The sequence below is a fragment of the Melanotaenia boesemani genome, chromosome 21 (assembly GCF_017639745.1).
Source record: "Melanotaenia boesemani isolate fMelBoe1 chromosome 21, fMelBoe1.pri, whole genome shotgun sequence".
In the NCBI taxonomy this organism is placed as follows: Eukaryota; Metazoa; Chordata; class Actinopteri; order Atheriniformes; family Melanotaeniidae; genus Melanotaenia; species Melanotaenia boesemani.
The window spans coordinates 7257187-7279642 of NC_055702.1; the positions used below are offsets into that span (position 1 = coordinate 7257187).

Sequence of the window (22456 nt, forward strand, 5' to 3'; positions counted from 1 at the left end):
AGCAGTCAGAGGCTTGTTTAAGTCCTCAATCCTTATGAGATTAATGGCTAACCTTCCCTCTGCCTGCTCCATTTACAAACCATGTCAGTTTTTCTTGGAATGAGCACACTACCACCTCAGTTCTCACCTACAAACATCTAAATGCAACACTGTACCAGTCGAAGTGCCTACGTGCATGTTTATTCACAGTGTGTGTCACTTATGGCAGGTATTCCAGTCTTGCAGTGGTGAGCTCAGTCCTTTCTTTTTTTCCACATTGCCTATGACCTCAATCACAAGCCTGCCGTCACAGCGTCTGCTGGACAGTAGTTTAGTAGTACTCTAGCAGTTCAAGATCTCTCAGGTCATAAAAAGACCTCTGTGAACTCTGGTCTTTATCTACAAGACTCCTTTCTGCTAGCATCTGGGACACAGGAGTTATGGCTTGTTAACAGCACTTTCAAAAACAAGTCCATGGCAGGAAGAGGGGTGAAGCGTGCCTTTAAGGCCCTTAAAGGGGTTCAGATTGAGGTCAAGATAGATTTGTAGGTATGCAAAATGATCATTTCCAGAATCCTACAGCAAGTTCTGGCTCATCACGGCATATATCATGGACAGGCTTGTCTGCTTTCCTACAACTGAATCCTTCATATATTATATAATTCATCTATTGTTTAAGCCTATAAAAAGTTCAAAAAGATGTCTGAAAGTAATTTCCCAGATTCTAAGTTGCTGATTTTGTTGGTTTGTTGCAGCCCAAAACCTAAAGATTTTCATTAAATTCAGTGTTGTAATAAAAAAAAGAGAAATACTCTCATTTTATAAATAAAAAACAGGAAATTGTGAATTAATCCTTCATCAAAGGATGCATATTCGTAGTATTTCATATTTTAGTAATGCCAACAATGTATATAAATACATAAACCAACATATACATAATGCTCAGTACCACAGAGCTGATTTTCATTTAACTTTGAGAGAACTGCAACTGAAAATAGTCCGTGAGTAACACTGAAACCAGAGCGCCAGCTTTTGAAAATCTGTGTTTTTCCAGTTAAACTGCACTTTTTCTGTACAAGAAGATTAGCTTAGAGGGCTGCACCATGGCATCAAGTTGTCAAAGTAATGGGCTGTTTCATGTAAAAAGGGATCAATGCTCTCTTTTTACATAAGAGACATAGTCAGAGCAGCAATTTTACAAAGTATTTTAGAATGCAACTTAGAAAAACGTCACTGCAACATGTACAGAAGATAAGAGTGGCCTCTCAAGAAAAACACGTTAAAATTAGAATATTTGAATCTATCAAATTAATTCTCACTTTTGCACAATACTGCAAAAATATTGAAGTCACCTAAAGTGAAAAAATGTGGAGAAAACATAACTTTTAACATACATCCCTGCAGGCTTTAGGTAATATGACTAAATCCATTTTTTTTTCACTTGCCCTACTTTTCCTCTGTTTTCAGCCAAGATTCTGCCCTCACTGACTGGATATCATCCAAACTTTGTTCAGACTGACTTTATCTGTGTAAGCGTAACATCAGGACCCCAGCTCATTCCCGTATTAAGCCACAGTGTGCGCCACCTGGTTTGGTATTGGCTGGCGTGTCATCACGTCCATGTCCTGGTTGTCATAATAGAGGCCCTGACAGGGACTTTTTAATACCAATGGCTCCTCTACCATAAGCACTGCTTATGTAACTCCACTTATGTGGCAGCAAGCCCAAGTGTTTCCAACCCCAGCTATAGCAGACCCCCAGCTCAACTCACCTTCTAATGGCTAAGAATAACTCAGAGGCTAAATCATACATCTCTGAGTACAGGTTATTTTTATGGATAAACAGACTTGTCATCTCAGAAGGGGAATTTGTTTTGTGTGTTTTTAAGCCCCCCCCCTATGTTTTTTGCTTCAGTTTTTTAAGGGGAGAAAGCTGGCCACAATGAGATGTGTTTTAATATTCCATGGAAAAATTTGATATGGGCCTTGCACTGAGTATTCCCTTTTCAGAAGATGCCAGAGGGTTTCTGAGTAAAATAAGACTATAGTTATTGGGAATTATCTTGCCTGTTAGACTTTTTTTTAATGATCAGCTGGTGTCTTTCATGATTTGAAACTCCCCCACTTATTTACAGCAAAGGATTACTGCTTTATAATGTATGCTATTAGCCACAGCTTAATGGCTTGTTTTTACTGAAACAGGTCAGGATCAACAGCAATGTAGTCATATGACTGCTTCACAATATAAAGACAGCTTTTTGCTTTTTCCAGTTTTGTATTCCACTTTCTAATGCATTTTCCAGTTTCTGGCTTTCTAAATGAACAATGTCTGATTTAAATGGAAGACAGGTTTGGATCAAATAATCAGCGATTGTCAGCTCCAGTCTTGTTGTTCACAATTACCAAAGCAAGATTGTGGTTTTTCCAAGAAGTTCTGCTTTTAAAGATTTAGTAGTTTGCAGTCATGCTGCCCAGCATGCCTAGATGTAGTAACGTTTGTGGTTTTGGAAGTGGCAGGGTTTCCTACTGGCAGGGATGCATGTCATACAGCATGTTACGCCAATTCTACTGCAAACTTTGAATTTCTTTGCACAGGCGTCTATCCACAGGAGACAAACCTCACTACCTTTTATTTTTCTCATTTTGGCTTCTACATACAGTAAACTGCACATACTCTTGGACATCTACACATTGATTTGTGTCGCATTACATGTGTTTCTTTATTTTTTTAAAAGCATAGTTATCTATGGCAGCGGTAAACCTCACTCTCCATAAAGCTAAATTTAGTGTATCCAGCACAAATTAGATTGAAAGCTAACTCACTTACTCAAAGGGTGAATCTAAATTTGTCTAATTTAATTGAGTTTTTGAGGCACAGCTTTTTATAATCATTACTTTTCATCTTTAACCAAATATATGTTTAAAATTTTTGTTAATGATTCAGTATTTCTGAGATAAGTTTTATGTATGAGGGGTAAGGTTCCACCTGTGTTTACGTCATAAAGTGATAGCTGTTGACCTAAAAGTAATCCTCCTGGCCAGAAGTTGTTGCTGTCCTTTGACCTTTTTGACAGAGGGCTGGAGTCAGAGGTGTAATATGACATTTTGACAGCTGACTGACGCAGGTAAAATGGGTTTTTTATTGTGTGACCTCATAAGGTACAGGTTTTCAGACAGTCTGTCCCCTGTGCTTATGATGATAGCTCAGTGTTTGCAGGGGCAGCACCTTCTCACGTACTGGGAGAAAGCAGACAGGAAGGAGAGAGTAGCGGTTGAGCTGATTGTAAGCATAAACATACATAAAGCATTTTTCCCCGAAATCTGCCTCAATGCAGGATTCATGGTCCTGGAGTCTCCCAGGAGTTTTCCACTAACCACCCACCACAGGCAGAGTTACTCCACCAGCAGCTAAATCGAGCCATTCATCCTAGAGGAAGCACAAAAATGTCTTTGTTCATCCAGCCTGATTGCAGTGTTTAGATCAGTTTTACAAAAATTTTGGAAATTTCTTCCATAAATTAATAAAGTCAGAGCTGCTATTATTGGACAATAATTGTGATTACATAACTGGAAGGTCACCCACATGGATCAACCTGTGGCTTCCAATTCGACAGTGAGCTCATTAGCTTATGTAGCAGCAATACATCAAATTGGTCCCATGTAGTACTGCTGTATTTATTACAGCCAACTTACGTTATCACACATAACCTTGACAAGTATGCGTGTGTTAAACCTTCATAGCATTGTCAACACAACTGCAATTTTTATGGTTGACAAAACAATCTTGCCTCAAGGTCCATTAAGTTACAGCTGCTTTTTAACATATCTGTAGATGCAATTAGGAATCAGTTTAGATTTCCCTTTTGTCCTTATTTTTTCAAATTCTTTAAAGGCTTTGGTTTAAAAGTGTACCAACATAGATGAAGAATAATTTTTAAAAATGTATAATAGGAGCCAAACAATCAGGTTTGGCATATTTCATGTAAACACCTTATACTAGCCAGATGTGAAGGTACTTAATGAGATATTTTTCTTGCAGACTCGAAAGCTTACCAAGGCAGAGCGACAGCGTTTCAGCGAGGAAGTAGAGATGCTGAAAGGGCTGCAGCACCCGAATATCGTACGCTTTCATGACTCCTGGAAGTCAACGGTGAAAGGCCACAAGTGCATCATCTTGGTGACTGAACTCATGACCTCAGGCACCCTCAAGACGTAAGTTTCCACATCCAGTTCCTTTCCTTCCACATGCCTGTGTCTCAAATTAATATTCTTTTACAAATCAACACTTGCCTTGAATATTAATTTGGATATTTGTGTCCAGTTGTCTTTAATTAACTGCACAGTAAAAAGCAGTGAATAGTTTTACTTTAGATAGAATATTCTGGGAGACAGTTTAGGAAACTTGCTCAATTTAAAACTTCCTCTTAGCTGTCAGAATAAGAAATTAATTACTTTGTGGCTCTTAAAAGCTTCCTCTTCTTGCTGTGTTGTGGCATATTTACACTGAGGTGTTGGAGCTCATCCTCCTCTCTGTTTTAGGTACTTGAAGAGATTCAAGGAGATGAAACTGAAACTGCTGCAGCGCTGGAGTCGTCAAATCCTCAAGGGGCTTCACTTCCTTCACACTCGCACTCCTCCCATCATCCATCGCGACCTCAAGTGTGACAACATCTTCATCACCGGCCCCACCGGCTCTGTTAAGATAGGAGATCTGGGGCTGGCCACTCTCAAAAGTGCCTCATTTGCTAAAAGTGTCATTGGTAAGTATTTTTTTAAAATAAATGCCGTCTAGAACACGGTTTTTTGATTAAATCTAATACAATCATCCGAAACTCTTTGGGAAATGAATAAACATGTAAAATATTTCCCCATACGTAGACTAACATTTGTCTTGCACACAAGTAACCAGCAAGTCTCTGTTTTAACTCCCTGCCTGTGTATTAAAATGCAGCACCATTACTTAAATGGCCTTTAATTTAGCAGAAAATTGCCCCTCCCCATCAAGTACATTTAGGGATTAGCAGCCATCAGATGCAGTATAATGACTTGTTGATTCTTGCTTTAAAGTGGGACTTTAATTTAATCAGAGAAGTTAAAATCAAATGCACTACTGTCAACTAAGATTTTTAAAGAAAACCCTCTGGTTTACGCTAACAGCATTATTGTAAAATCGGATGCTTAGTCAGTCCACACATCTGGTCTATACTGGTCTAAACCGAGCTGTTGAATATAAAGTCAAAGTTTAATTTAAAACAAATGCTAATATCCCATTCCTATCAGTGGTTATTTTTCATTGGAAATTGTTTATCATTGGAAGGGGCTGTATCACTGGTCGTCAAGTTCTGTGGCCCGGTTTGGATTTTCTGCCACAGCTGTTGTTTTTTTTTTTTTTATAATACTTTCTGCATTAAATTGAAAGCTGCTTTAAGTACTGGCACACATAAATTATCTTATTATTTCAGTTTCGGTTTATTTTATTTTTTAAAAAAGGACTTTTTAATTTTATTTTCATGTAATTGTACAATATTTCATTAAGCACCAAAGTGAAATTAAGTTTGAAAAGGATGAATTATAAGTGTAAGTTAGGAGTATAGCAGAAAGAGAGGTGAGGTTAAAATCTCCAGAGATCCCCACAAATGCATTGCTGTGTTGTCTCTGTAGTCCATGAGTACGGGGACTCGCACACACCTCTCAAATTAGCATATACAAAATCTCTTTGTAGATAATTTCAAATCAAATCAAATAAACCTTTATTTATAAAGCACTTTTCATGCATAAGAGCATCACAAAGGGCTTTACATGGTAAAAACTACATGATAAAACACAGTCACACCCAAAGTTTATCACAAAACACGTCAAAGCACACGCACACACACCTAATCATACTCTCACACACACAAGCTAAACTGACATAGTGTCCCATTCCCCCGTCCCTCGACCCTACTCTAAAATAAGCTGTCTCTAACTAACAAAAAACAGTATAAACAAACATAACTCTTGGCACCAGGTGAGGACATAATTTGATATTTTAATAAATTTTTGTTACCGTTTTTACTGTGGGTCAGTTTCGATGTATGCTAGCGAAAAATCTCTTGACCACTTATCTCATCCAAATATGTAAGAGAAATTAGTTATCCTGTTAGAAAAATCAACATGAGCTCTGGGATATTCCAGTTTAATTTAGTTCATGAGAATATGTTTGCTGCAGTTCCCTCAATAACACTGCTTCACCATAATTATGCTTTCCCAATGAAAAAATAGCAGCATTTAGGAGTTATATAACAGTTTCACAACAGTCAGTAGCAGCAGTATGTTTGTTTGCAGCTCCAGCTTATTAAAAAGGTAGACATGTGGACATTTTGCTGCTCTTAAATACTTATATTCAGGTAAAAATGTGCTTTGGCATTCCCCACCATCCTCAGCTGTTCTTGATTTTTGCTAATTAGCAATAATGTTAGCAAAATGTTAGCGTTGTCATTGCTAGCATCCCTTTAGAATTTAGCCTTTACCTATTAGCATTTTAACTGAAAACCTCCTTGTGCCAAAGCAAAGTCTAATTAGACTTCTGGCAATGCTGTAGACTTTTGTTTAACCAAAGACTTCCTGCCTTTGTAGCTTCTAATGCCTTTAGTGTTAACAAGTTGTTTGTAGGAAATCTGACTGAATAGGAAAATCTATAAAAGTTACTTTACTTAGATGAGCTTCTAGCCCTTGCGTTTTCTTTTAGTTTTGCATGCACATGTACTTCACGTATAAAATGTTTTTCTTTTGTATTTTTCTTAGAAGTCTTGTTCTATATGTTTTTTTTGTTGTGTTTGACCCTTTAATCTGGTATGTGATCTGAAAGGAGTTAAACCCATGGAGAATTCAACAGACTCATTAGCCCACTTCAGTATCATGAGGCATTTTTATGGCAAAGAGAGAATTAGAGCTCTACTGTTTTTTTCTACTTTACTACTCAAGTCAACCTATGTTTGAGCTACTTTCAGCAAGAACTCTTGCAAAGGAAGGCAATGTATGCAAAATGTTTTAACAATAAAGTTCAGGCAATGCTATATTCAGAAGTTAAATAGACAGATATCTCTTTCAGGAGTTAGTATCTGAGCCAGAGCTGAAACAGATTTGTAAAAAGACAACTTTTTTTAAAATAACTCCATCAGGTTTTAAAAGGTGATGTTCAATTAGTGTTGTGTTTACATACTGTTCTGATTTAATCAGGTGACTAAAACATAAAAAATTTACCAAAAATATATATTTTCATATCCATGAATACATACATATGTTCAAATATCTGTATATTTTGTTCTCCTTTAATGAATTTGTAATAATAACTGAGTAACATTTTGTATTTATCCCCTGAACTCTCACAGGAACACCAGAGTTCATGGCCCCAGAGATGTACGAGGAGAAGTATGACGAAGCTGTGGACGTTTACGCCTTGGGAATGTGCATCCTGGAGATGGCCACCTCTGAGTATCCTTACTCTGAGTGCCAAAACGCAGCCCAAATCTACCGCAAAGTCACCAGTGTAAGTCAAGGAAAAAGGAAGGCCATGTCATTTCCTCCCCCTATTTAACATGATTGTTTACATGTGTGTGCTCTCTTCCATGTGCACACTGGAATTAGACAGAGAGGAACTAGGATATGTCATGTATAATGCTGGACGTCCTAAATGTGTGGAAAGAAGCTTCGTCATATCAAAGGCACTCTTTGTGCCATTATAAATTCAGGATGCTTAAGAACAGTAATTTTAATACTTTTCATGAAGCAGGATGGCACATGTTTCACCGAACAATTGTCAGTGTATTTAAAGATTTAAATGTCTTGTTTAACTGGTTCTCCATGTTACTTTTATTGGAACTTTCCTTTTGTTCTGAAGGTGTTTGAACAGTACAACTAAGAATGTCACCTGCAGAGCAAATGTTGTAACAATTAACTATGAGAACTGGATTATTTCTACACTGATTCAAGCCAGTTAATCTATGGAAGTGATGTATTTAACATATGTTAGAATGTTATTTTAAAAAAAAGGTTAAAAAAGAAATACAAGTAGTAGATTTTAGGCAGTTGGCTGCTGTATATCAGCTGCTTTTGTGAGTGATGACGCCACCATTGGTAAGAGCAGGCGATGGCAGAATTATAAGTTTTGGAAAAAGTGTCTCACTCTTTACTCTACAAAGAGGGCAGTTTCTTTCCTCTGTGTCACATATGCAAAGCAAACAGTGTCTGATGGAGACTGGAAAGCAAGGAAGTGACAATGCCAACAAGTTAGAGTGGGTCTGGATCTTTTACAAACAGGAGCATAATGATATTCCCTGTGCAGTCAGAGAGGCTTAGCCATGCAGCTATATTAAAAGAAAAAATCCATGTGCTTTTCATCATTCATAATGTTTTATGTTCACATGGAGTACAGATGACAATTTATTTGTATGACAGTTAACTTTTTCCACAAGATTAACCACCAAATATTTTATGTGATCATTGGCTGTTATTTGGCCTGAAATTTGACATATATCTTGACATATGAACAAATACACAATATTTTTGGCTCAGTTTTTACAGAATGTCCTCAGTCTTGTTTCATAATGTTTTGGTTACTTCGACAAAGTGTGCTGAAGCGCAGGTGTGTTTTTATTGCCATTTATTTGCATTTGTGTGTCAGCAAGATTACACAAAAACTACCTGGCCAAATTAAGTTAAATTTGTGCAGACATGGAGCATGAAAGAAAGAACATTTCACCATTCTGGGGTATAAACAGGGCTCTGGCTTTGGCAAAGGATGCAAAGAAGCTTGCAATATATGATAACACTCAAACATTAAAACATCCTCCACTCTTTTGGTGATGTTTTTCATCCAGATGCAGGAACCTGACTGCTGCAATTTGCTCCTGTTTACATAAGAGCACCAATGAAGTCCAACACTGATGTTGGGTGATAAGGCCTGACTTGCTATTCAAGTTCTAGCCAAAGTGTTTGATGTGGTAGAGCCCAAGGCAAATTGCTAGCCAGTTGATTTCTTCCAAAATAAACTAGGAAAACATGTCCTGCATGGAGCTGCCTTTGTGCACGGAGGCATTGTCACGTTGATAGAGGAAAGAGCCACACACAAATAAAATTAGATTATTACTGTATTAAATTAGAATCAAATTTGTAATTGCACACAGTAAGTACTAGTTTAGTGGAATTCAATGAAAACAGCAGGAAAGGTGTGTGGGGTCATTTTCAGTTCGTCTTGCAGAAAATGAAATGATAAAAAAAAAAAAAAAAGTAAAAACTTACTTAGTGAGGTTAAGTCACTGATGTCACCTGTATATGCACAGTATGGACATGAGCCATTAAACTCAAGATTCAATATTTATATTCATTGTAAATACAATGCAATATTAGCATTATTAACGTAATATAATGTCCTCAGTTATTGAAAGATAGCTCCAGGATAAAAACATTGTAATAACAGTGTACTAGCCTCATTATTTTAAAATGTAGGTCAATGAATACCACATTTTACTATGAATGCATAATCGTGATTTCTTCTTTCAAAGCCAGATGGAGCACCCTAAAGGGAAATCAATATAACCTCAACATGCTTTGAAAGATCGTATCTAAACCTCCGTCACCACGGGAAAGGAGCTGAGTCGAGTCATAAATTAGATTTAGATCGAGGGAGAAGTGATTTATTCTAAAAGTGCCTACGAGGACACTCAAGAAACCTGTTTAAAAAAGAAACCTCAGTGCTTTGCATTATATCACCTTTACAAGTTAAATTGTGATTCCAAAGCAGTTCGGGGTCTCTCTCCGATTGGTGTTGGCATTCATCTGGATGGCTTAGACAATAACTGAGTTAAGTTAATTATTATGTAAAAGATCAGTATCAATCCATCAGTGGAAAAAACAAAAGTCAATCACAGTTGCTTTTTCTGAGAAAAAGAAAAAAATGCTGTCTTCTCTGCTCTGTTCTTTGTCTCCACTTTAACAGGCAGCAGAAAGGATTTGTGGTCATAAAAAACAGCGGTTACTGTATCACACTGTGACATGTCGGTGTTAAAATGTGATAACAAAGCGCTGCACTCGTTTTTTTTTTTTCTTTTAAATAATTGTGTTTGGGTGTTTGACCTGACATCATCCGGATGCTTCGGTATCTACAGGCCAAACATCTTTCTGACCTTGACTTTTTCCTGTTTAATCATTGTTTTTACAGAGACTGGAACTCTTCTCTAATCTATGTATATTTTCATGATAGCTTTCAGACAACTATGATTTCATATACGTGACTAGGCTTGCATAAATATCTCTCCTCTTAAGATAAACAAAACAAAGCACAACTCATATTAATTAAATGGCTATAAATGGTTGTTTAAGTGAAAGGAAGGGGAAAAAAGAGAGCATCTTGGGTTTTTTCCATTTTCATGGGCACTTTGGCTAATCCTCCCAATGTATTGACAAGATCACAGAGTCAAATGTCATGTTGGCTGGTGGCAGATGTCACAAAGCAAATGATTACATTAACAGGGAGATGGGAGTGGCTGTCACTGCTTCAGTTTGATCCTCTGAGACTGGAACTCTATGAGGAATAAATAATTTTTAAAGTGATTTATTCTGCATTAAGAATTAGACTTTTTTTTTAAAACATGCTCAGATGAATTGTACCTCAGTAATCTGTTTTCATGCTTTCACAGGGGATTAAACCTGACAGTTTCTACAAAGTCAAAGTCCCAGAACTCAAGGAAATCATTGAGGGCTGCATTCGTATGATCAAAGATGAAAGGTAACAGTAAAAACGTGCATTATGCATTCGCCCAGTTTGGAGCTTCTTCAGGATTCCAATATGTGACTGACACATATGAGGTTAGTTTTAAAAATAATAAAAGTAATTTCTTTTCCTGCAGGTACACCATTCAAGACCTTTTGGATCACCCCTTCTTCCAGGAGAACAATGGCGTGCATGTGGAGCTGGCAGAGGAGGATGACATGGTGAAGTCTGGCCTAAAGCTGTGGCTGCGCATGGACGACACTAAGAAGCTCCACGGAAAGTACAAGGACAACAATGCCATTGAGTTCCTCTTTGAGCTCTACAAGGATGTGCCCGAGGAGGTGGCTCAGGAGATGGTAGGCTCACACATGAAATTGTGATGTCAATCTATAATGCTTTGCTGTGGCAGAAGCCGTTAGTAAGGAAATTTGAGTAATTGATTCCAGATCAGAACAGATACGGTAGAGGTAGCTTCAGCATTGCTGTCTTGATGAATGATGATAGCTTTTTATAGGTTTTCTGGATGTAGAGCTGATTTGGACTGCTGGTGTTTTAATCATGATAAAAGGTGATGCTTGGAAGAGCATCTACTGTTAATGTTTCTGCAAATGTACTTACTGTAGGTTTAGAGATTCTGTTGCAAGCTTGTTAGCATCATATTATTATTGTCTCTTCTCCAGATCTTTTGACGCATGCTCCTAAACTGTGAAAGCAACCTTACTGATTTTATGTCTCAGCTTCATTATGCTTCTTTTACAGTTTTATTACAACACCAGAAACATGTAAAAGGAACACCTTGCACAATGTGTCAAGGTCACAGCTCAACATTTAATCATCACTGGTTAGAAATTTGAGAGCGTGTCTCAGGAAGCAGCTGAGGTCCCGTCTTTAATAATATAATGGCTCTCATGCTTGTTGCGAAACAGGCCCTTATGTCCTCCAGAATCAACCCTCTTCCATAGAGGTCAATTTTAATGAAAATACACGCCACAATTCCTTACTTGTTTACTTCTTTGTGGTAGATTTCATCAAGATCAAATTTGGTATCAGCAGGGGACATCTAGTCCGGACGATCTGTTGTAATCTGACTATGTGTTGAGAGGCATTTTCGGACTGAATGTCCTGCTCTGCTTAAACAGTTGTCACAGGAGGCAACTTTAAAGGCCAAAATGGCAGAATAATGCAGTGCGCGTGTGTTGTTGCTAAACAAATGTTATTTCCAGAAATGATTTTTCCTCATAATTGGATATCACAGCTTGCATGATCAGGTTATGAAGTGCAAGAGACCTACATATTTTCACTTGTTTAATGTTGTACCCTGACCATTCCCGTGTGCTGTTATGCAGGTTGTTCTTGGGTTTGTGTGCGAGGCAGATTTCAAGCTTGTGGCCAAGGCCATTCGGGACAGAGTGACGTCCATCAAAAGGCAGAGGGAAAAGCTAAGGCGGCAGGCAGAGGAGCGTCAAAAGAAGCAGGCGCAAGAGGCGATAGAAGAAGAGCTAGAGCCCCAGATGGTGTCACCTAAAGTTCGTGATGTTGTTGCAGCAGAATCCCCCACCCCTGCCCTTACACCACCAGCCCCCATTTCATCCCCCGTCACCAGTTCTGCAGACTCCGGTGTCAGCTCCAACTACCCTGCAGAACCAGAGGAACCTGAGGTGGATCAGCACTTCCATGTCCGCCACAACAGCCTGTCTTCGGCTAACTGTGAGCTGCTTTATATAACATCTCATACCATGAAAATATGTTTTTCTGCAAGAAGGGGCATAGAGTGCATTCTCTATTCTCTACGCACTTTCTGTCTTGGTATTGTTAATAATTACCGTTAACAATAAGTCGATGTGCTTCTCTACATTTTTGAAGCTTAGCTAACATTTCTTAGTGACATTGAACAGTAGGATGTCGAAGTTTTGATAAAACATTCTTTGACCTTAATCAACTCTTAGTTGTACAACTGTACTGAACAACGAAACTGTTCAGATCTCAAAACACATTAGAGTGATGCACTGAAATGTGATACTGTTGATAACTGAATTATTCAGTCCCTGTAGGTCTTATCTCATGGTGTGCGCGAGTTCTGTGTTGTAGTTACTGAATATTACTGTTTGTAAATATCGGTTTCTAAATCAACAGCTATTCTGCTGAAACTCAGTGAATCAATCTGATCTAGTCTAGATGCATCCAACGTTGTCTATGTCTTTGCATACATGGCATGTCACAGTTTGGGGTCATTGGATGTGTGTGTTTCTGTGTAAATCATGTGTGAATGGTACAGTTTATGTCAGTTTTTTCAGGTCACAGCTGGTCACATGCTAATAGCTTATGTGCTTTGTTGAAACAGCTGACTGCGAGACAGACGGCGACCTGAGCTCCTCTGGTCTTCAGGATCCGCTGGAGTCCGGGAGCCTCAACTCACCCGCAAGCCCTCCTAACACACATGTCGCCACCCCCACTGTAAATGGTCACCCCATCCCAGCCCTGCGCTTCCCCTCGGTGAGTGGCGTCACTAAAGATCTTGTTATCAAAGTGGAGAGCACAGGGTGGTAGGTTGATAAAAGACTTTACAAGACCTCCTGTTTCAGCTGTTCCAACATGTGTCCCACCCAAAATTTTGCAGTTGCTGAATGCTAGATGTTGTTAGTTTATAGGTTAATGCTTGTTGAATTTTATGTCTAAAAGGGTAATAAGACTGGAGTTTAGAAAATCTTGCCTTTACCTCTCTCTATGCTCATGTTTTTAGCTGAATCTACAAATCCAGTTATGTATATCCTGCATGTTAGCATGGCTCCTGTTTAGATTAAAGCAGATATAATCAAAGGATATGACATATTAGTCGACTTTTTAAAGGTTATTTCAACCTGGATTAAAGATTTGGATGAACAGCTTTGCCATCTGTATTCTCACAAATGGAAACTAATTATCAATTTAAGTGGTTAAATTGTTGAAGTATGTCAGCCAATGTCTTGTATTACTAATTCTTTAAGTAAAGATTAAATCTGTGTTTCTTTATGGTTTTTTTTTTTTACCACATCCCTCATTTCTAATTATAGAGTATTGCAGTGTCCAATAACACAGAACATCGCAACTCAGTGTCTCCAAGTGGCTTCAGCTCCCCAGTGGACAGGTAAAGTTCCTCTGCCTTCTTTCTTATTCTGCTATTTTTCTTAAATTCACCCATAAGGAGTGAAGCCAAGACTCTGCACCTTATTCAAGTTAGAGACCTGAAAATCAATGTGAATTTTGAGGAAATGTCTTCCCTCTGTAACTCCTCCACGTCCACATCTGTGGGGCTGAAACAACAAGCTTCGGGGCAATCGACGGGCTCCTCCGTGTTTTTATTACAGGGAAGCAGAACGGACCCTTGCAGCTTTTTACTTGACTGCGTCTCAGATGTTGTGCAGAGCCTGTTTTCCATGTTGGTGGGATGTTAGTGAGAGAGGCTTTATTCTCAGCATGCGGCCTGACAGTGTACAAGTAAATTATGTGCATGTGTGTGTGCTGGAGGATTCTTTTGGGTTATAAGACTTTAATTTACCTCAACTGCATTGTTGCCATGCACAAATGGGGACATTTATTATTCGTGTTCAGCTAAACAGTAAAGAAATGGTACTCTAGATTTTAGATGTAATTGACTTTTTACATTCCTTCCTACATTTTCTTTTATTTTCAATGATTTGACATTATCTGGCTCATCCATCTTAGACTGAAACTAATGCCAAGAAAAGTTGAGGATTGTGTTTCCATAATATGGTAGTCATGCACTATTTAGGATCAAAAACATACTCCCAGCAGGTTAATCGTTCCTCTGAGAAAAGCCCGATTACAAATAAGGAGAACTGACTTAAAATAATCACAAACAGGACATCTGCGGTGTTATCTCAGATATCCAATCTTATTTACAGTAGTCAAATTTCCATGTACATAGTGTTTGCAGGTAAAAACAGGTTTTACTTTTAACTGAAGTTACCCATAAAGGTGAGTTTTTGTTTTGTTTCCTTTTTAATAAAAGAGATGTGTGGACTCTGCCAACCAGTAGGCCTGTAAATGTTTGTAGCCTGTTCTGGTGAGGTGGACTGAGGGGAGTCTGTAACCACAGTGATCTAAAAAGACCCCCGAGATGCAATTAGCCGAACCAAAGGTTTTTATAAAACATGCTGAATGTTCTCCAGTTCTCTGAAATCTCAAGCATGCTGGTTGTATAAATACAACAGTTCACATGTCATTTCCTCTTATAGACTCTGAACAGACTGTTGTTAAATTATATGTTAAAATTGACTGTTAACACCCAAAAAGACATACCACTGTAGAACAAAGAGGTTCATGTGGTGCTTTCAGCTGCTGTTTGTTATTAAGTGCACTGCCTAATTTCTCAGTCTTGATGGATATTGAATTCTACACTTCAGCCGATGATGAACTGACTTTTAAATTACTTTATGAGGAATTTGCTTTTCTAACCAGAGGCTTGTTTCTAATATTTCTCTGCAGCTACGCCTCTGATGTGACTTCGGGCTTAAGTGATGGCTACGAAGGCCAGTCCGAGAAGAGCGAGAAAACTGCAGCAAGACGAACAGCTGGGAAGCTGTTCAGGAGGAGGGCGCGCTCAAGACTTCGCATCACAGGGGTACGATAAATCAAATATTTTTGTTTACAACACCGGAAATGTATTTCTACCCATGATGATGAACAAATAAATCATCTTGGACTGAATTAATTAATTAATTAACTCTGGCATTCATTTAATGAGTTTGTGGTCAAGCTCCTCCCTAGTTATGCAACATTTTCAGTAGCTTTGCTGTTCTTCTCCCTGAATACATTACATTATTTTTCACATCAGGACACTCTGCGGTCTTTTAATGGCTGTGTTTTGACATCATGTGGAGCCCCATGTGCAAAGGGTACATAGTACAATATACAAACAGCTACACTGACTATTATAGTAGACTTACATTCATGTACACATGATTACGCTTCCTTACACACAAAAAGAAGAACACATTGTTCCTCCTTCACCTCTTAAGGTTTATGAGGATAAACAGACACCCACCATTACCACTGATCATCTCTGTCTTTGTAGCTCTCTGACAAAGTGGACCGAGTGGTTGAGTGTCAACTGCAGACACACAACGACAAGATGGTGACCTTCAAGTTTGATTTGGATGGAGATAGTCCAGACGACATTGCTGCTGTTATGGTGAGCCAATTTTAAATCCACTGACCAAACACTGATAAACAGGTACAGTGAACAGAAACAATAGGATTTCCTTGTTTTTATTTCTGTTTTTTATTTAAGCTATATTGTCTTATACTGTAGTGATATTTGACTTTGGATCAAAATCCCTAAGAAATTACTTAAAGCTTCTGTAGTGTTAAATGTCAATAGTTTGAAGTCTGATGGCCTCCTAGAGTCAAAGCAGACTTGTGCAACATCTGTGGTCCCCAGTGAAAATGAAACTATTTTAATACAGCAGAAAACCAACTTAGTGATGTCTGTTATGTAGAATTGCCTACAAGCTATGTAAACCTTTGCTAGCATTAGCCACAAAAACTAGTGTAGGGTCAAAATCCTACAGAATACAGAATTTAGCAATAATCTCTTCATTCATATGAGCAAAACTGTACTTTTTGAACCCCCAAATGGTTGTTAATCCTATTTTAAACTTGATTAAAGATGCCATAAATAAAAATGAAGTTATTTTTTATCTTTATATGACTTACTAATGACACTTGTTGGTGAGTCTAACCATCCAAGAGAGCCATTGCTGCTTAGCAGGGTAGCAATGATGGCGTAGGGATGCATGGCCAGAGCAACTTTTGTGTGCTTCAAGACACAAAACATATTTGAATCATTGTCCTTTATAATTGGTGTTGATTAACATAAGGGCAAATACAAGGATTTATAATCAAAGTCTAAGGTTTAAGCTCTTAATGTTTTAATTTCTTATTTTTTTTGTGCTTCAGAGGTTAGGAAACAAAAAATTAGTGAATCTTTATAATGCTGAATTTTGTTTTTTGTTTTTTTTTTTAGAAAAACAAGTTTAAAAAAAAACATTTTTAAATTGGAACCCTAAGTATTGATGGATTATGGGGTGGAAAAAGTTAAAATAGAATTATTTAAAAGGTTAATACAGAGTAAATGTCTGATTCTCTTCAGGGGTGAAACTTCTAAAAAATAAACAAATGAAATCACCGTGTCAGCTGATAAGTTTGGCAAATTCCTCTATCTCAGCTGAGCATACACATGACTCATCTCGATCCAGTTAACAGCTTTTTGTTTGTCAATCTTAACTCTGATTATTTTATCAAACGTCTGGAGAGTTGTGTGACGCAGGTAAACGACTCCATCCCCTCCTATTAACGTCTTTACGCTTTATTGGAGGCTGGAACAGAAGAGGCTGAACATATGTGAGGTTGTGCATGAACAAGGTGTGGTGAGGCAGCATGTGCCGTAGCACTTTTTGTTCACTGAATGTGCTGTTTCCCTGACTCTGAAACACAGTGGGCTTTTGTTTACTGTGTCTTGGCGCAGCAGGGGCACCTGGCATCACACAGCCCTGTGGTTCTCAGCACAGGGCTTTAAATGAGCTGATTTGTGCCATGCTGTCAGGAAAACTTCAGCCCGCCCCAAACACCCTGCCGCAATTTACAGCAAAACTGCAACAATATGCAAAACTCAAAAGCTCTGCTAAATAATGGCTATAATGTTGATTTTTACATGAAATGTATTTTTCTCTTAGCGTTAGATGAATCATAGATGACAAGATAATTTTTATAGATTGACACACTGAAAGTATTACAGATATTTTTATCTAGTTTGTATTGTCTGGGTTTGATTTTAGTTTTTAATTCTTTTTTAATTGTCTATGTTGTTATTTTTACCTTAGCTGTTCAGTACGTTGTTTACCTGTGGCTTTTTGTAAATAAATTAATGATGATCAAATATAGACACAATCAGGTGAAGAAGAAAGTACGCGCTCTTATTTCTAATTTAGGTGTAAAATCAAAAAGGAACAACAACATCAGAGAAGCATCAGAGTTCAGAGAAGCAATTATTGCTGCCCATCAATCTGGGATGGGTCAGAAGGTCATTTACAAACGATTTGGAGTCAGTTATTCTACAATGACAAAGATCATATACAGTGGATATGCCAGTAAGTTCACCCCAAGCTTAGATTGTGCAATGCTCAGAAAAAAAACAAAACACAAAAGAAACCAGAATCTCTATCTCAGACTCACAGAATCTTTATCTCATACTCTCAGAATGTTTATCTCAACTCAACAGGCCTCACTTAGCAAGTTAAATGTTAAAGTTCATGGCAGTACATTTAGAAAAAGACCCAACAAGTGTGACTTTTTTTGGAAGGGCTCCCCGGCTTCTTCTGTCTAAGGCCCAGGTGTCAAAATCTGGTCCTCGAGGACCGGTATCCTGCAGGTTTTCATTGTTTCCCTGATCTAACACACCTGACTGAAATGAATGTATTTTTGACAGACAACTCAAACTGGAGATGTTTAGTCATAATGCACAAACACCTCATACCATCTGTCAAACATGAAGCTGGAAGGGTGATTATTTGGAGTCTAGGATGTGACACTATTCAACATGTCCAAATGTTGAATAGTGTCTAAATACTGTCTCCATTTTTTGTATTCTAGGTGCACAATGAATTCATCTTGCCATCAGAAAAGGAGGGCTTTATTTACCGAATGGGTGACATCATCAAACGGGCTGAGGCTCTTATGGCCAAAGAACAAGCAGTCCACACCAGCGGGCACCGACTGGCCCAGCCTGCATTCCCCGGTGGAGTTAACTCGTTGTCTTCCTCACAGGTCAGCAGCAGCCCCTGCTCATTTCCAGTAATCCACATAACAGCAGTGTTAGCTGGGAACAAAGGAAGTAACACTTACACTGCACTGAGCATGTTCTTTATTGCGATGTCTGATTGTCATAAATTACATCAGCTATGGTGTCTTTTGCATATCTTATCTAAGACTGAGCTATAAATTTGATGTAAATGGAAAGCTTTAGTGTTGCTTCCTGTGCTGGTAATAAAAAGAAAACCTCAGTGGACTGCTTTCCTCACCTTCCACTGTCCCTCCTGAGAGTAGTGCTCATAAAGCCACCAGAGCTAGAGCCTTTTTTTCAGACATGTTGTTATTGAAAGTGCTAATGACATAAAATATGTGATTTGCTGAAATATAACGCATTCCTCCTCTCACATTCAGTTTTCCCACAACCACAAATCCTTTCCAGTGCTTATAATGAACTTTCCAGCATATCTGCCAAAAGAGAATGGGTAAAATAATTTATGCTTAGATCTACTACATGTTCATGAATTAAGCCTCTGTGAGGCTGTAAAATAAAGATCCAGGAAAAAAAAATATTGTTGAGGGCAGTGACAAGTCCTAAGATACAACCCTCTGCCTTATCAGATATGATTTGTCCAAAAAATAAGTGGCTGTTCTCCCAGAAGCATACCACTTTGTAGAGTACAAACAACAAAATATTGTTACACTCTGAAGTTAAAATTATTTTTAAAAGATGAAGAGAAATCTACACTTTCATGTAGTGTTGAAGACAAGAAGAACTGTAATCTTCTACTCTCCATCATCTATCTAGTTCAGCATGTGTCCCACCCCCTTTGTTACATAATTACTTTAAAACACTTTGGAAAATTCACTTCTGGCTTTACTACAACACCTGACTGTTGCAAGGACCACTTCAACCAAGAGCCATTATGCCTGCCTGCACTCCTTGGGTGCTAAACCAAAAAAAGTTAGCTATGTTAGGGAGATGCAACAAGCCCAGATACTTGTTTATCTGCAGTAGTACCTCTGTACAAGCTGCTGTGTTTTGTAGGTAGGTCGCTTTTCTGAGACTCTATTAATAAATTCTATAAATGGAGCTTGAATCCCTGGAAAGCCAGGCTTGTCTGGCTGTTCCAACTTTCCTCTAGTGACCACAGAGAGAGCAAGACAAACAGTGTGCAGCAAAGTCAGTAGCAGTGTCTTTGCACAGGTACATCATTTGCTGTCTTCACCATGTTAGTTTAGCATCTTAGCATGCTAACATTGGCTAATAAACACTGCAAACAAAAGACAGCTGAGGCACAACTGTCATCCTAAAGGTTTTATTCATGTATACGCTTAACTTAAAGGCAAACAATCCAACATTTGTCGAGTCATGTAAATAAGAACCACAATTGTGAATTTACATACTCATTAGGTTACATAATCTGGGAGCTGTGTTTATAAAATGTTGTGCCAGTTTATTTAGTAGACATTTCACAAGACAAGTGAAAACCCAGGCCTGCTGGTGGCTATAGAGGAAACAGGATACAGTCGTTACAATTCATCCTGTGGGAATCTTGAATTCTGTTAAAAGTTTAATAGCAATTCAACTAAAAGTTGTTGAGGTAGAGCGATTAGCTAACTGAGGGACCTCCACTGGCATTCCCAGAGCCAAAGAAAAACTGTTAGTTCCTTCACAGCTCTGCTTTTGTAAATCAAGCTGGATTAGAAGGCCAACTTACAGAGTTTTAAAAACTTCCCATAAATTACTTCATATAAATTAATAAAGAAGGGGGTAATAGTTATAATAGCAGGTTAAAAACATGAGATTTAATATGGAAACAGCACAAGATCTTAATGGCCTTCTTAGTATTAACAGAATAAAAAAAATCCTTACTGTCCACCAAGTTATATGCTTCTGAGGTTAGGTCTTGGGGTCATGTACATCACCTAGTGGTTTAGTGCCCTGCTTAAAGGATCAGCACAGGGATTTGACTTGTCACAGGCGGCTTACGAGGAGCTTCTACACAGCTTGTGGAAATGTTTTTATTAGTCAAATAGCTTTGTCAAATCAGAGAATCACAAATGTTGCATTACCAAATAAGTATTTTAAAAGATAAAGGAGGTGTCCAATCAAAGATGCAACTGGGTACAAGATTTGTTGACTTTTAAAACAATGATTAATTCCTCTGCAATAGTTTTGTAGGTGACTCATAAGCAACTCGATAGAAAGTCTGAACATTTCTGATGGATTCTACCCATTAGCATTGATGATCAGCCATGTGGATTAGCATTGTAATGCAACTGAATCATACCATAATTAGAAACAACCACTGCTCACATCAAATATATGGCAAAAAGTACACAGTTTGGCATTTTGTCTAATTAGGAAAAGAATTAGACACTGATTTTTTTTTTTATCAAATCTGCTCTTTTACAGCCTAATCTCCACAGTCAGAGCATGCCTCGGACACACTCGTCCTCTTCTCTGCCTGGTAAGTCCTTTGAGTTGTCTGATTTACTTAATCCAGCCATTAAAATTAAATAAACTACTCATGACTTTGCCCCATTGAAGTATTAATTTAAATCATTAGGTAACATCTAGTGTGTGTATTGCATTAATTAATCTTTCTCAGCATGTAATATTAACTTTTGAAATCTTTTTTGACTTTGCATGCTCATTGTGTGTGTGGTCATGTATGAATGAAAGTCCACTCATGCATGTGTGTCTTGTCTTAGACTACAGTGTGGCTAACCCGAATGTAGGGGTGCGTGGCTCTTCCCCATGCCCCAATGGAGAGGTCTTCAGTGCAGACATTACTTCACCTGGGCGACCTTTAATACGCTCACAGTCTTTCCACAACGCCCCAGGTAAATAGCCTTGCAACCCTCCCTCTGGTCCCCACGTGAAGAGGCCTTGCATTGTTTACTGTTTCAGCACACTGAAAAATTGTTACAGTCCTTTGGCAAAGAATAAGTCAAAGCAAAGCTCAGCTACCTCATAAGCACCCCCCACCTCCCCTCCTCAGGGCCCATACTTAGTATTGTTCAGACATTCGCATGGCGCCACCCACCATCCCTACACCTCAAAGCCTTCGTCTGTGTCTGCCTTGCTGTAGGGCCTCTGGGGTAATTACCTCACCTGAAGGGTGCTTTTTGGCTTTTAGGGAGCCCTGAATGCTGTCACTGTAAAGCATGAGGTTTCTCCATTGCAGCAATAGTCAGCAACATCTGTTTGCCAGCACAAACTCTTGCATAATTTCCAAGAATCTTTCCTCCCTGCCTTGAAGTCTCCCTTTCCACAGGAGAAGCATTTGAAGTCAGTTTAATAGCACATATCCTCCCTTTGCTTCCCAATTTGCCCCCAGTCTGAACATCCTTATCCCCTCTAATCCTGTTTCTCTTTTTTTGCTGAGTGTCTGCATGCACGCTTGCTTTTGCACTACTTCATGGCCACTCCTCATCATCACAGTGTTGCCTAAGTTGTGTTTCCATCAGCGTAGAAAAAAATAGAGGCTGGTTTGCATCATCAGCAAGAGGTGGTGTGGTTTCTAACTGTGGAGCCATTGTTGATGCGACCCTAAACCATTCCTCAAGGAATGATGTTGAAATCCTGTCTTCTTTAATCTCACAATCAGACCCAAAAAGTAGTGTACACACACATGTGTTTCATTTAAACTCCTCTAAAAGGTTAGCCGTAAAAGCCTCACTTGCTCCATTGACGCTAAATCCCTCACGGCCATGCGAGCCAATGTGCTGGCTTACGAGGGCAATTATAGTCGGATGCTGCTTTAAACAAAATGTCTTTGTTCATCATGGAAACCTATTATTTGAAAATACAGGAAAGATTTATGGACCAAATGATGTGTAGTTTGGCAGGAGGCTTAAGGAGGAGGAATTGACAAAATCCTGAGTTGTCTCTTAGGGTACACTCTGTTCAATG

General features: G+C 38.5%; 1 protein-coding gene across 6 annotated transcripts in view; it reads left to right on the forward strand.

Moving 5' to 3' along the window:
- Positions 1-22456, forward strand: part of wnk4a (WNK lysine deficient protein kinase 4a) — a 42445-nt gene that overhangs the window by 12175 nt on the left and 7814 nt on the right. For 5 of the 6 annotated variants that reach the window (XM_041973687.1, XM_041973688.1, XM_041973691.1 and 2 more), the window contains exons 3-15: positions 4018-4190; positions 4518-4738; positions 7349-7506; positions 10655-10743; positions 10865-11084; positions 12075-12435; positions 13070-13221; positions 13779-13852; positions 15214-15349; positions 15803-15919; positions 18379-18552; positions 20954-21008; positions 21253-21384. In XM_041973687.1, the coding sequence (XP_041829621.1) occupies positions 4018-4190; positions 4518-4738; positions 7349-7506; positions 10655-10743; positions 10865-11084; positions 12075-12435; positions 13070-13221; positions 13779-13852; positions 15214-15349; positions 15803-15919; positions 18379-18552; positions 20954-21008; positions 21253-21384 (2062 nt within the window). The remainder of the gene's footprint in view (positions 1-4017; positions 4191-4517; positions 4739-7348; positions 7507-10654; positions 10744-10864; positions 11085-12074; positions 12436-13069; positions 13222-13778; positions 13853-15213; positions 15350-15802; positions 15920-18378; positions 18553-20953; positions 21009-21252; positions 21385-22456) is intronic. The other variant, XM_041973692.1, reaches the window with a different exon arrangement.